This window comes from Dermacentor andersoni, chromosome 6, assembly GCF_023375885.2.
Source record: "Dermacentor andersoni chromosome 6, qqDerAnde1_hic_scaffold, whole genome shotgun sequence".
In the NCBI taxonomy this organism is placed as follows: Eukaryota; Metazoa; Arthropoda; class Arachnida; order Ixodida; family Ixodidae; genus Dermacentor; species Dermacentor andersoni.
Genome location: NC_092819.1, coordinates 112,339,432 through 112,353,189, shown reverse-complemented (window position 1 = coordinate 112,353,189; position 13,758 = coordinate 112,339,432). Strand labels below are relative to the sequence as shown.

At 56.7% G+C, this 13,758-nt stretch overlaps 1 protein-coding gene across 1 annotated transcript in view; it reads left to right on the top strand.

The window, feature by feature from the left end:
* Positions 1–13,758, top strand: part of nompB (intraflagellar transport protein 88-like protein nompB) — a 119,936-nt gene that overhangs the window by 79,927 nt on the left and 26,251 nt on the right. The window contains exons 17-18 of the mRNA XM_050170999.3: positions 2,292–2,400; positions 2,743–2,781. Coding sequence (XP_050026956.1) covers positions 2,292–2,400; positions 2,743–2,781 — 148 coding nt within the window. The remainder of the gene's footprint in view (positions 1–2,291; positions 2,401–2,742; positions 2,782–13,758) is intronic.

Below are 13,758 nucleotides of genomic sequence, written 5' to 3'. Positions count from 1 at the left end.
GAGGCTGCACCGAGTGGGGAATGTAAGTTAGTTCTGTACGGATGTAAACAATTACTTTGCTGAATTACCCGCAAGTCGACGCCATAAAGGCTTCGTATCCAGAGAATCTTAGCGCTTTTGACACGTTCGGTTCACATATTACCACTACAGGAAATCGGTTCGTAAAAACGTATTGGCGGAAACATGAAATCCGTGATTTATGTCCTCTGGCATTCCACTGGAAAATCGCCGCACTACGCACTTCATCACGGAGTGAAGGCAGTGGAAGAGCCATTGTGCTTACGCAAGATTTGCAAGCACTGGACTCAGGGCATCCAACACTTGCACTGCACTTCGAGCTGTTGGCGTATTCGAGTTACCCACAAGCGTGCGAATCGCACTTATCAAAGACTTGAGCATTGTTACAATTCGGCGGTCATGCTCTGTCAGCTCACCTGGGTGAGGGGTGGAGCATTGTGGTGCCTCTCCTTGATGGGGTTTTTCCACAGGTCTTATCCTTGGCAGTGGGGGCCATTCTTCATCCGCGGCATTCTTTTCAGCTGCTCCGTTATCTATACGCCGTTTGGAAACATTCTGCGCTGGAGTTGGAGCAGATTCAACAGCAAGAGGCTTTGCGGCACGCGTATTCTTTGTGCGGAGAGCAGAATTCCTTGATTAGCGTCTGCGACGAGAACAACGTCGCCTGGCGTCAGCAGCTGCTTCACGATGAGTCGACCGATCCCTCACCATTTTCTTCAAGATAGAAAGTTCGGGCCCTTGACATTTCGGGCACTTATAAGTTTTTGCCTGGCAGTTGCCTGCAGAGTGTTGTGCTGCACAGCGGGAACATAAAGCAGACTTTCAACGGATGGCGCTCACGTGACCGAATTTCTGGCAGTTTCTGCACTGAAGCGGCTTGGGAACAAAGGGCCGGACAGCATGTAGGAAATGACCTACCTTCACATGCGATGGAAGGCAGTAACCTTTAAAGACAATTTTCACGCATCTGGAATTTCTGAGACGGGCCACCTGCAGTATGTGGGTCCCATGAATGGCAGGCTTTATCAAAAGTGGTAAATCCTCGCCTGAGATGGCCGCATCAATGTTACATATGACGCCTGTAGCCTCTTGTCCCATCGGGATGATGGTACGGATGTTCATGCCACCGAGGACAGGGACAGCTCGCAGAGAATCTAACGCCGATGCTTCGGCGACGTCTACCGCGACAACATTCTTTCGAGGGTTGAGTCGGACGTCCTCAATGCCATTTGGCAACAGTCTTTCGAGTTCAACCGATGCCACTTGTCTGTTGAGGAACCTCATGTTGTCGGAGGGTAACACAGGTAAGAAAAGGATGGTGTACTTCGGCGAACTCTGCGGAGTCCTCATAGAAGATGTGTCCACAGAGGCTCTCAGCATCCCCCGCTTTGCTTTCTGACTCAGGACAGTCACGTAGTCGTCGTCGGAGCTGTCGTCACTCTCGGTCAAGTCTATCAGGGTAGCTTCGCTGTCGCTCGAGAGGCTGTTCCGCTTCATTGAAGCTGCCGACGCGGCCACCGCTACATCAGGTGGGAGTGCGGGTGGCTCCACTTCCATTCCCGTCGTGCAGGGAATAGTTTTCCTCGGAAGAAAGCGAGAATTACCAGAAAATACTGGTGACGGAGAACGAACACTCAGCAATAGGATCACTGCTGCTAGGCTAGACTCTCCGCCGTACTGTGTGTTCCCAAGCTAGCTTGTAAATGCAAAATACATTTTTCTCAATCTCTATCTCTACCCGTATCAGTATGGTCTCCCCGCATTCGACCTGCATCCATGTTTGTTGAAAAAGATACTGTTGTAGGTTATAATGTTTTCCTGAATATGTACAGAGCCTATGATCACAGGGTGCGTTAGGTCATGGAACATGAGAGGTGTTTTTTTCCTTTTGTAAGAGCAGTTGTTCCGCACACTCAGAACACGTATTCTGAGTGTTTGCACACGAACAGGTGAACACGGCTCCTGAGCTCTTGAAACTCACCTTACCCTAGTCTCTGATAGCCGCGTGGTTCTGATAAATTTTACTGCATTAGTGTGCCTTGTTAAAATTTGTGTTTGCCTAAATCATTTGGCATCGCTAATGTGTGAACAGCGAAGCCTGGATTACTAAGAGGGGCACACATGTCCTGCATATCAAGGAAGGATCAGATCGCGAAACGACAGGGAATATTATTTTCTCTCCTAATAAATGCCACGCTGAAGACAACATCAAGCAAGGTGCCGCTTTCTATTTGTGATGCGTGCGTGCTGTGCTGCATTCACGAATCACCCAGGACTTGCCTACCAGAAGCTCGGTTCACTGGAGGAGGCCCTGGACTGTTTCTTCAAGCTGAGGGCCATCGTCAAGACCATCCCGCAGGTGCTGCATCAGATTGGCCGGACGTATCCTTTGCCGCTCAAAGGAGTAAAATTGGGCAGAAGAAGTAAAAGAAACATACATTTCGTAATCCTCAGTGGTAAACAAATTCGTGGGCATATACTTATGTTGCGAAGTTTCCTTCATTAAAAATTAGTTGAAGTGTACGAGAAATGTAAAAGCTGTACCCTAACAAGCCTTCAATTTTAAGAATAAATGCCTAATTTATTTAGAAAGGATGTTCTAATGACACGCAGGTATGTCGCCAGATAAATTAAAAATCTCCTTTCATGAATGAGCACGCTTGCCCAACGCAACAACAGTCGAATTCCAGGAAATGTTCGTTTTAATCCATGACCTGAAGACAGGTATGAGCTGCAGGGAAACATGGATGAAGCTCTGGAATGGTAAGTGCTCAGTGGCAAGTACTGGTGCTACCAGCACAGTGCCCATGCTCGTAGTGCCAGCACGTGTTTGCGTAATCTAGAAAATGCACTTAATAAAAATTGATATTTTGTATTAACTTTGTTTAACCCAGGCGTACGCATTAAATATATCAAATAGACGCCTGCAGCCTTGCGTGATGCATGTATTACGACAATGATATTACAAGTTTGCTGTATGTCAAGAAGCAGGCATGAATGGTCGTTTGAAAAATTACATTTGAATTTGGCCTCCTTGAGCACCTTTGCCGTGATATCAGGTGTCTAAGAGCATGAAATTAGTGACCGTTGTAGGCGCAGGAGCCGGGCACTTTGGAGATGTGGGGGTTTCGCCCATATAACAATGCGTTCAGCGAATAGGTACTATTCCGCCGTTTACACTGCGGAAACCAACCCGTTCTGTAGTTTGTGTTAATGATGAGGTGAGATAGGCGATGTAAGAGGTTCTATCCTTTTGTTTGCCCCAAGGTCACCATAGCACATGGGAAGAACAAGAACCACAGTTTGTTTTTGTGATTAACAAGACGTTAAGGCACTGGACCGATACATCGCAGAACCAATAGCGTGGAAGAACACTGCCCGATGGAGCCAGTGGAATGGCACCCATTCAGCTGGCTTCATCGTAAATTTGGTGTTAAGTCGTTAGCGCTTCAAGATCCCTGAAGATCTATAACGAAACCTGACTTTATTATATCCCTCATTGAAAACACGAAATTCTGTTCTACAACAGAACTCATCGTCGTAAAAACACGAAATTGCGTAGTAATGACAGAGAGTTTTGTTGACACCACACAGTTTTTTTTTCCACAACACCTCTTTCTGTATTAACGAAACAACACAACAAAATGATATCATGGCGTTTTCTAGTGGTAACACATCACTACGACAGGCAACTTGAATTTCTGTTGCAAGAACCCAAGTGAACGATAAAACAACATAAATTTCTGTAGTTACAAAACGACACTACGATACCATAATAAGATTGAGCTAGTGAAAGCACAACACTATGACTGGACAATATACCTTCTGTAGTGACAACGCACCAGCATGACATGCAAATGCAACTTCAGCTACTAACAACGAAACACCACGAATTGACATGATTTTCTGTAGTAGATACAGAACACTATAATACAACATACTATTTGTGGGACAATGCAACAGGAGTGCGTAACAGAACATTTTTTGTGACTGGAATACTTTGACAAATAATATTACAGAACAATGCAAGTTATAATTTCATGACCTATACAGTTTGAAAGACAAAATAATTTTTTCTCTAAAGGTCGATAGTTTCATGGAATCCTTTTTGAAATGTTACAATAAATTCTAGTGATGTATACCCTTCGAACAATTTACCACAATGCGCGAGCTTCGACCGGACAGCATGTCAGCGGTACGGCGAGGGGCACTCCTGAAGTGAAGAGGAGAATAAATTTGAACGGGAAACCGCTTTGCGCGCAGGCGCATACTGTCGCCGATACCACCGTCCTTGCCGCTGCAAGGCCCCTGACATGCCGTGCAGTCGACGCTCGCGCGTTCAGGTTAAAAATTTGCAAAGGTGCATTCGTCAGCACCGCATACATGTGTCTCGGTAGAGAAAGTCCTGTGAGCTCACCTCGCGCAAAGACGTGCTTGTGCCTCTGCTCACGCGTTCATCGCCGTCTTTTTCCACATCTGGCTCTGATGCATGCTCATCATGCAAGCGTTCCCATATTGCCCCTCGCGCTTGTGGCACTGCTCGCGCGTTCGCCGTCTTTTTCCACAGCTGGCTCCGATGCTGCTCATCACGCCCGCGTTACCATAGTGGCCCTCGCGCTCATGGTGCTGGTCTTGTGTTCTTCGTCGTCTTCTTCCACAGCTGGCTCCGATTCGGCTCATCATGCCAGCGTTCCCATACTGATCCTCGCGCTCGTGCCACTGCTCGCACGTTCGTCGTGCTCTTCCAAAGTTGGGTCCGGTGCCGCTCACCATACCAGCGTATATTGCCCCTCGCGCTCGTGGGACTGCTCTTGTGTCCGTCGTCTTCCACAGCTGGCTCCGATGCCGCTCATCATGCCAACGTTCCCATACTGCCACTTGCACTCGTGCCACTACTCGCGCGCTCGTATTCGTCTTCTTCTACAGCTGTCTCTGATGCCACTCATAATTCAAACGTTCCCATACTGCCCCTCGCGCTCGTGCTACTGCTGGCGCGTTTGTCGTGTTCTTCCACATCTGGATCTGATGCCACTCATCATGCCAGCGTTCCCGTACTGCCCCTCGCGCTCGTGGCACTGCTCTTGTGTTCGTCGTCGTCTTCTTCCACAGCTGTCTCCGATGCTGCTCATAATTCCCGCGTTCCCATACTGCCCCTCGCGCTCGTGCCACTGCTCGTGCGTTCGTGGTCTTCCACAGCTGGCTCCGATGCGGCTCATAATTCCCGCGTTCCCGTACAGCCCCTCGCGCTCGTGCCACTGCTCGTGCGTTCGTGGTCTTCCACAGCTGGCTCCGATGCCGCTCATCATGCCAGCGTTCCCATACGGCCCCTCGCGCTCGTGCCACTGCTCGCGCGTTCGTCGTCTTCCACAGCTGGCTGCGATGCCGCTCATCATGCCAGCGTTCCCATACTGCCCCTCGCGCTCGTGCCACTGCTCGCGCGTTTGTCGTCGTCTTATTCCACAGCTGGCTCCGATGCCGCTCACAATTCCATCGTACCCATACTGCCCCTCTCGCTCGTGCCACTGCTCGCGCGTTGGTGGTCTTTCATAGCTGGCTCCGATGCCGCTCATAATTCCCGCGTTCCCATACTGCCCCTCGCGCTCGTGCCACTGCTCGTGCGTTCGTGGTCTTCCACAGCTGGCTTCGATGCCGCTCATCATGCCAGCGTCCCCATACTGCCGCTCGCACTCGTGCCACTACTCGCGCGTCCGTCGTCGTCTTATTCCACAGCTGGCTCCGATGCCGCTCACAATTCCATCGTTCCCATACTGCCCCTCTAGCTCGTGCCACTGCTCGCGCGTTTGTGGTCTTCCACAGCTGGCTCCGATGCCGCTCATAATTCCCGCGTTCCCATACTGCCCCTCGTGCTCGTGCCACTGCTCGTGCGTTCGTGGTCTTCCACAGCTGGCTCCGATGCCGCTCGTAATTCCCGCGTTCCCATACTGCCCCTCTCGCTCGTGCCACTGCTCGCGCGTTCGTGGTCTTCCACAGCTGGCTCTGATGCCGCTCATAATTCCCGCGTTCCCATACTGCCCCTCGCGCTCGTGCCACTGCTCGTGCGTTCGTGGTCTTCCACAGCTGGCTTCGATGCCGCTCATCATGCCAGCGTCCCCATACTGCCGCTCGCACTCGTGCCACTACTCGCGCGTTCGTCGTCGTCTTATTCCACAGCTGGCTCCGATGCCGCGCACAATTCCATCGCTCCCATACTGCCCCTCTCGCTCGTGCCACTGCTCGCGCGTTCGTGGTCTTCCACAGCTGGCTCCGATGCCGCTCATAATTCCCGCGTTCCCATACTGCCCCTCAAGCTCGTGCCACTGCTCGTGCTTTCGTGGTCTTCCACAGCTGGCTCCGATGCCGCTCATCATCCCAGCGTTCCCATACTGCCCCTCTCGCTCGTGCCACTGCTCGCGCGTTCGTGGTCTTTCATAGCTGGCTCCGATGCCGCTCATAATTCCCGCGTTCCCATACTGCCCCTCTCGCTCGTGCCACTGCTCGCGCGTTCGTGGTCTTCCACAGCTCGCTCCGAGGCCGCTCATAATTCCCGCGTTCCCATACTGCCCCTCGTGCTCGTGCCACTGCTCGTGCGTTCGTGGTCTTCCACAGCTGGCTCCGATGCCGCTCGTAATTCCCGCGTTCCCATACTGCCACTCGCGCTCGTGCCACTGCTCGCGCGTTCGTGGTCTTCCACAGCTGGCTCCGATGCCGCTCATAATTCCCGCGTTCCCATACTGCCGCTCTCGCTCGTGCCACTGCTCGCGCGTTCGTGGTCTTCCACAGCTGGCTCCGATGCCGCTCATAATTCCCGCGTTCCCATACTGCCCCTCGTGCTCGTGCCACTGCTCGTGCGTTCGTGGTCTTCCACAGCTGGCTCCGATGCCGCTCGTAATTCCCGCGTTCCCATACTGCCACTCGCGCTCGTGCCACTGCTCGCGCGTTCGTGGTCTTCCACAGCTGGCTCCGATGCCGCTCATAATTCCCGCGTTCCCATACTGCCGCTCTCGCTCGTGCCACTGCTCGCGCGTTCGTCGTCTTCCACAGCTGACTGCGATGCCGCTCATCATGCCAGCGTTCCCATACTGCCCCTCGCGCTCGTGCCACTGCTCGCGCGTTTGTCGTCGTCTTATTCCACAGCTGGCTCCGATGCCGCTCACAATTCCATCGTACCCATACTGCCCCTCTCGCTCGTGCCACTGCTCGCGCGTTCGTGGTCTTTCATAGCTGGCTCCGATGCCGCTCATAATTCCCGCGTTACCATACTGCCCCTCTCGCTCGTGCCACTGCTCGCGCGTTCGTAATCTTCCACAGCTGGCTCCGATGCCGCTCATAATTCCCGCGTTCCCATACTGCCCCTCGCGCTCGTGCCACTGCTCGTGCGTTCGTGTTCTTCCACAGCTGGCTTCGATGCCGCTCATCATGCCAGCGTCCCCATACTGCCGCTCGCACTCGTGCCACTACTCGCGCGTCCGTTGTCGTCTTATTCCACAGCTGGCTCCGATGCCGCTCACAATTCCATCGTTCCCATACTGCCCCTCTCGCTCGTGCCACTGCTCGCGCGTTCGTGGTGTTCCACAGCTGGCTCCGATGCCGCTCATAATTCCCGCGTTCCCATACTGCCCCTCAAGCTCGTGCCACTGCTCGTGCTTTCGTGGTCTTCCACAGCTGGCTCCGATGCCGCTCATCATCCCAGCGTTCCCATACTGCCCCTCTCGCTCGTGCCACTGCTCGCGCATTCGTGGTCTTTCATAGCTGGCTCCGATGCCGCTCATAATTCCCGCGTTCCCATACTGCCCCTCTCGCTCGTGCCACTGCTCGCGCGTTCGTGGTCTTCCACAGCTGGCTCCGATGCCGCTCATAATTCCCGCGTTCCCATACTGCCCCTCGTGCTCGTGCCACTGCTCGTGCGTTCGTGGTCTTCCACAGCTGGCTCCGATGCCGCTCGTAATTCCCGCGTTCCCATACTGCCGCTCTCGCTCGTGCCACTGCTCGCGCGTTGGTGGTCTTTCATAGCTGGCTCCGATGCCGCTCATAATTCCCGCGTTCCCATACTGCCCCTCGCGCTCGTGCCACTGCTCGTGCGTTCGTGGTCTTCCACAGCTGGCTTCGATGCCGCTCATCATGCCAGCGTCCCCATACTGCCGCTCGCACTCGTGCCACTACTCGCGCGTCCGTCGTCGTCTTATTCCACAGCTGGCTCCGATGCCGCTCACAATTCCATCGTTCCCATACTGCCCCTCTCGCTCGTGCCACTGCTCGCGCGTTTGTGGTCTTCCACAGCTGGCTCCGATGCCGCTCATAATTCCCGCGTTCCCATACTGCCCCTCGTGCTCGTGCCACTGCTCGTGCGTTCGTGGTCTTCCACAGCTGGCTCCGATGCCGCTCGTAATTCCCGCGTTCCCATACTGCCCCTCTCGCTCGTGCCACTGCTCGCGCGTTCGTGGTCTTCCACAGCTGGCTCTGATGCCGCTCATAATTCCCGCGTTCCCATACTGCCCCTCGCGCTCGTGCCACTGCTCGTGCGTTCGTGGTCTTCCACAGCTGGCTTCGATGCCGCTCATCATGCCAGCGTCCCCATACTGCCGCTCGCACTCGTGCCACTACTCGCGCGTTCGTCGTCGTCTTATTCCACAGCTGGCTCCGATGCCGCGCACAATTCCATCGCTCCCATACTGCCCCTCTCGCTCGTGCCACTGCTCGCGCGTTCGTGGTCTTCCACAGCTGGCTCCGATGCCGCTCATAATTCCCGCGTTCCCATACTGCCCCTCAAGCTCGTGCCACTGCTCGTGCTTTCGTGGTCTTCCACAGCTGGCTCCGATGCCGCTCATCATCCCAGCGTTCCCATACTGCCCCTCTCGCTCGTGCCACTGCTCGCGCGTTCGTGGTCTTTCATAGCTGGCTCCGATGCCGCTCATAATTCCCGCGTTCCCATACTGCCCCTCTCGCTCGTGCCACTGCTCGCGCGTTCGTGGTCTTCCACAGCTCGCTCCGAGGCCGCTCATAATTCCCGCGTTCCCATACTGCCCCTCGTGCTCATGCCACTGCTCGTGCGTTCGTGGTCTTCCACAGCTGGCTCCGATGCCGCTCGTAATTCCCGCGTTCCCATACTGCCACTCGCGCTCGTGCCACTGCTCGCGCGTTCGTGGTCTTCCACAGCTGGCTCCGATGCCGCTCATAATTCCCGCGTTCCCATACTGCCGCTCTCGCTCGTGCCACTGCTCGCGCGTTCGTGGTCTTCCACAGCTGGCTCCGATGCCGCTCATAATTCCCGCGTTCCCATACTGCCCCTCGTGCTCGTGCCACTGCTCGTGCGTTCGTGGTCTTCCACAGCTGGCTCCGATGCCGCTCGTAATTCCCGCGTTCCCATACTGCCACTCGCGCTCGTGCCACTGCTCGCGCGTTCGTGGTCTTCCACAGCTGGCTCCGATGCCGCTCATAATTCCCGCGTTCCCATACTGCCGCTCTCGCTCGTGCCACTGCTCGCGCGTTCGTCGTCTTCCACAGCTGACTGCGATGCCGCTCATCATGCCAGCGTTCCCATACTGCCCCTCGCGCTCGTGCCACTGCTCGCGCGTTTGTCGTCGTCTTATTCCACAGCTGGCTCCGATGCCGCTCACAATTCCATCGTACCCATACTGCCCCTCTCGCTCGTGCCACTGCTCGCGCGTTCGTGGTCTTTCATAGCTGGCTCCGATGCCGCTCATAATTCCCGCGTTACCATACTGCCCCTCTCGCTCGTGCCACTGCTCGCGCGTTCGTAATCTTCCACAGCTGGCTCCGATGCCGCTCATAATTCCCGCGTTCCCATACTGCCCCTCGCGCTCGTGCCACTGCTCGTGCGTTCGTGTTCTTCCACAGCTGGCTTCGATGCCGCTCATCATGCCAGCGTCCCCATACTGCCGCTCGCACTCGTGCCACTACTCGCGCGTCCGTTGTCGTCTTATTCCACAGCTGGCTCCGATGCCGCTCACAATTCCATCGTTCCCATACTGCCCCTCTCGCTCGTGCCACTGCTCGCGCGTTCGTGGTGTTCCACAGCTGGCTCCGATGCCGCTCATAATTCCCGCGTTCCCATACTGCCCCTCAAGCTCGTGCCACTGCTCGTGCTTTCGTGGTCTTCCACAGCTGGCTCCGATGCCGCTCATCATCCCAGCGTTCCCATACTGCCCCTCTCGCTCGTGCCACTGCTCGCGCATTCGTGGTCTTTCATAGCTGGCTCCGATGCCGCTCATAATTCCCGCGTTCCCATACTGCCCCTCTCGCTCGTGCCACTGCTCGCGCGTTCGTGGTCTTCCACAGCTGGCTCCGATGCCGCTCATAATTCCCGCGTTCCCATACTGCCCCTCGTGCTCGTGCCACTGCTCGTGCGTTCGTGGTCTTCCACAGCTGGCTCCGATGCCGCTCGTAATTCCCGCGTTCCCATACTGCCGCTCTCGCTCGTGCCACTGCTCGCGCGTTGGTGGTCTTTCATAGCTGGCTCCGATGCCGCTCATAATTCCCGCGTTCCCATACTGCCCCTCGCGCTCGTGCCACTGCTCGTGCGTTCGTGGTCTTCCACAGCTGGCTTCGATGCCGCTCATCATGCCAGCGTCCCCATACTGCCGCTCGCACTCGTGCCACTACTCGCGCGTCCGTCGTCGTCTTATTCCACAGCTGGCTCCGATGCCGCTCACAATTCCATCGTTCCCATACTGCCCCTCTCGCTCGTGCCACTGCTCGCGCGTTTGTGGTCTTCCACAGCTGGCTCCGATGCCGCTCATAATTCCCGCGTTCCCATACTGCCCCTCGTGCTCGTGCCACTGCTCGTGCGTTCGTGGTCTTCCACAGCTGGCTCCGATGCCGCTCGTAATTCCCGCGTTCCCATACTGCCCCTCTCGCTCGTGCCACTGCTCGCGCGTTCGTGGTCTTCCACAGCTGGCTCTGATGCCGCTCATAATTCCCGCGTTCCCATACTGCCCCTCGCGCTCGTGCCACTGCTCGTGCGTTCGTGGTCTTCCACAGCTGGCTTCGATGCCGCTCATCATGCCAGCGTCCCCATACTGCCGCTCGCACTCGTGCCACTACTCGCGCGTTCGTCGTCGTCTTATTCCACAGCTGGCTCCGATGCCGCGCACAATTCCATCGCTCCCATACTGCCCCTCTCGCTCGTGCCACTGCTCGCGCGTTCGTGGTCTTCCACAGCTGGCTCCGATGCCGCTCATAATTCCCGCGTTCCCATACTGCCCCTCAAGCTCGTGCCACTGCTCGTGCTTTCGTGGTCTTCCACAGCTGGCTCCGATGCCGCTCATCATCCCAGCGTTCCCATACTGCCCCTCTCGCTCGTGCCACTGCTCGCGCGTTCGTGGTCTTTCATAGCTGGCTCCGATGCCGCTCATAATTCCCGCGTTCCCATACTGCCCCTCTCGCTCGTGCCACTGCTCGCGCGTTCGTGGTCTTCCACAGCTGGCTCCGATGCCGCTCGTAATTCCCGCGTTCCCATACTGCCACTCGCGCTCGTGCCACTGCTCGCGCGTTCGTGGTCTTCCACAGCTGGCTCCGATGCCGCTCATAATTCCCGCGTTCCCATACTGCCGCTCTCGCTCGTGCCACTGCTCGCGCGTTCGTGGTCTTCCACAGCTGGCTCCGATGCCGCTCATAATTCCCGCGTTCCCATACTGCCCCTCGTGCTCGTGCCACTGCTCGTGCGTTCGTGGTCTTCCACAGCTGGCTCCGATGCCGCTCGTAATTCCCGCGTTCCCATACTGCCACTCGCGCTCGTGCCACTGCTCGCGCGTTCGTGGTCTTCCACAGCTGGCTCCGATGCCGCTCATAATTCCCGCGTTCCCATACTGCCGCTCTCGCTCGTGCCACTGCTCGCGCGTTCGTCGTCTTCCACAGCTGACTGCGATGCCGCTCATCATGCCAGCGTTCCCATACTGCCCCTCGCGCTCGTGCCACTGCTCGCGCGTTTGTCGTCGTCTTATTCCACAGCTGGCTCCGATGCCGCTCACAATTCCATCGTACCCATACTGCCCCTCTCGCTCGTGCCACTGCTCGCGCGTTCGTGGTCTTTCATAGCTGGCTCCGATGCCGCTCATAATTCCCGCGTTACCATACTGCCCCTCTCGCTCGTGCCACTGCTCGCGCGTTCGTAATCTTCCACAGCTGGCTCCGATGCCGCTCATAATTCCCGCGTTCCCATACTGCCCCTCGCGCTCGTGCCACTGCTCGTGCGTTCGTGGTCTTCCACAGCTGGCTTCGATGCCGCTCATCATGCCAGCGTCCCCATACTGCCGCTCGCACTCGTGCCACTACTCGCGCGTCCGTTGTCGTCTTATTCCACAGCTGGCTCCGATGCCGCTCACAATTCCATCGTTCCCATACTGCCCCTCTCGCTCGTGCCACTGCTCGCGCGTTCGTGGTGTTCCACAGCTGGCTCCGATGCCGCTCATAATTCCCGCGTTCCCATACTGCCCCTCAAGCTCGTGCCACTGCTCGTGCTTTCGTGGTCTTCCACAGCTGGCTCCGATGCCGCTCATCATCCCAGCGTTCCCATACTGCCCCTCTCGCTCGTGCCACTGCTCGCGCATTCGTGGTCTTTCATAGCTGGCTCCGATGCCGCTCATAATTCCCGCGTTCCCATACTACCCCTCTCGCTCGTGCCACTGCTCGCGCGTTCGTGGTCTTCCACAGCTGGCTCCGATGCCGCTCATAATTCCCGCGTTCCCATACTGCCCCTCGTGCTCGTGCCACTGCTCGTGCGTTCGTGGTCTTCCACAGCTGGCTCCGATGCCGCTCGTAATTCCCGCGTTCCCATACTGCCACTCGCGCTCGTGCCACTGCTCGCGCGTTCGTGGTCTTCCACAGCTGGCTCCGATGCCGCTCATAATTCCCGCGTTCCCATACTGCCGCTCTCGCTCGTGCCACTGCTCGCGCGTTCGTCGTCTTCCACAGCTGACTGCGATGCCGCTCATCATGCCAGCGTTCCCATACTGCCCCTCGCGCTCGTGCCACTGCTCGCGCGTTTGTCGTCGTCTTATTCCACAGCTGGCTCCGATGCCGCTCACAATTCCATCGTACCCATACTGCCCCTCTCGCTCGTGCCACTGCTCGCGCGTTCGTGGTCTTTCATAGCTGGCTCCGATGCCGCTCATAATTCCCGCGTTACCATACTGCCCCTCTCGCTCGTGCCACTGCTCGCGCGTTCGTAATCTTCCACAGCTGGCTCCGATGCCGCTCATAATTCCCGCGTTCCCATACTGCCCCTCGCGCTCGTGCCACTGCTCGTGCGTTCGTGGTCTTCCACAGCTGGCTTCGATGCCGCTCATCATGCCAGCGTCCCCATACTGCCGCTCGCACTCGTGCCACTACTCGCGCGTCCGTCGTCGTCTTATTCCACAGCTGGCTCCGATGCCGCTCACAATTCCATCGTTCCCATACTGCCCCTCTCGCTCGTGCCACTGCTCGCGCGTTCGTGGTCTTCCACAGCTGGCTCCGATGCCGCTCATAATTCCCGCGTTCCCATACTGCCCCTCGTGCTCGTGCCACTGCTCGTGCTTTCGTGGTCTTCCACAGCTGGTTCCGATGCCGCTCATCATCCCAGCGTTCCCATACTGCCCCTCTCGCTCGTGCCACTGCTCGCGCGTTCGTGGTCTTTCATAGCTGGCTCCGATGCCGCTCATAATTCCCGCGTTCCCATACTGCCCCTCTCGCTCGTGCCACTGCTCGCGCGTTCGTGGTCTTCCACAGCTGGCTCCGATGCCG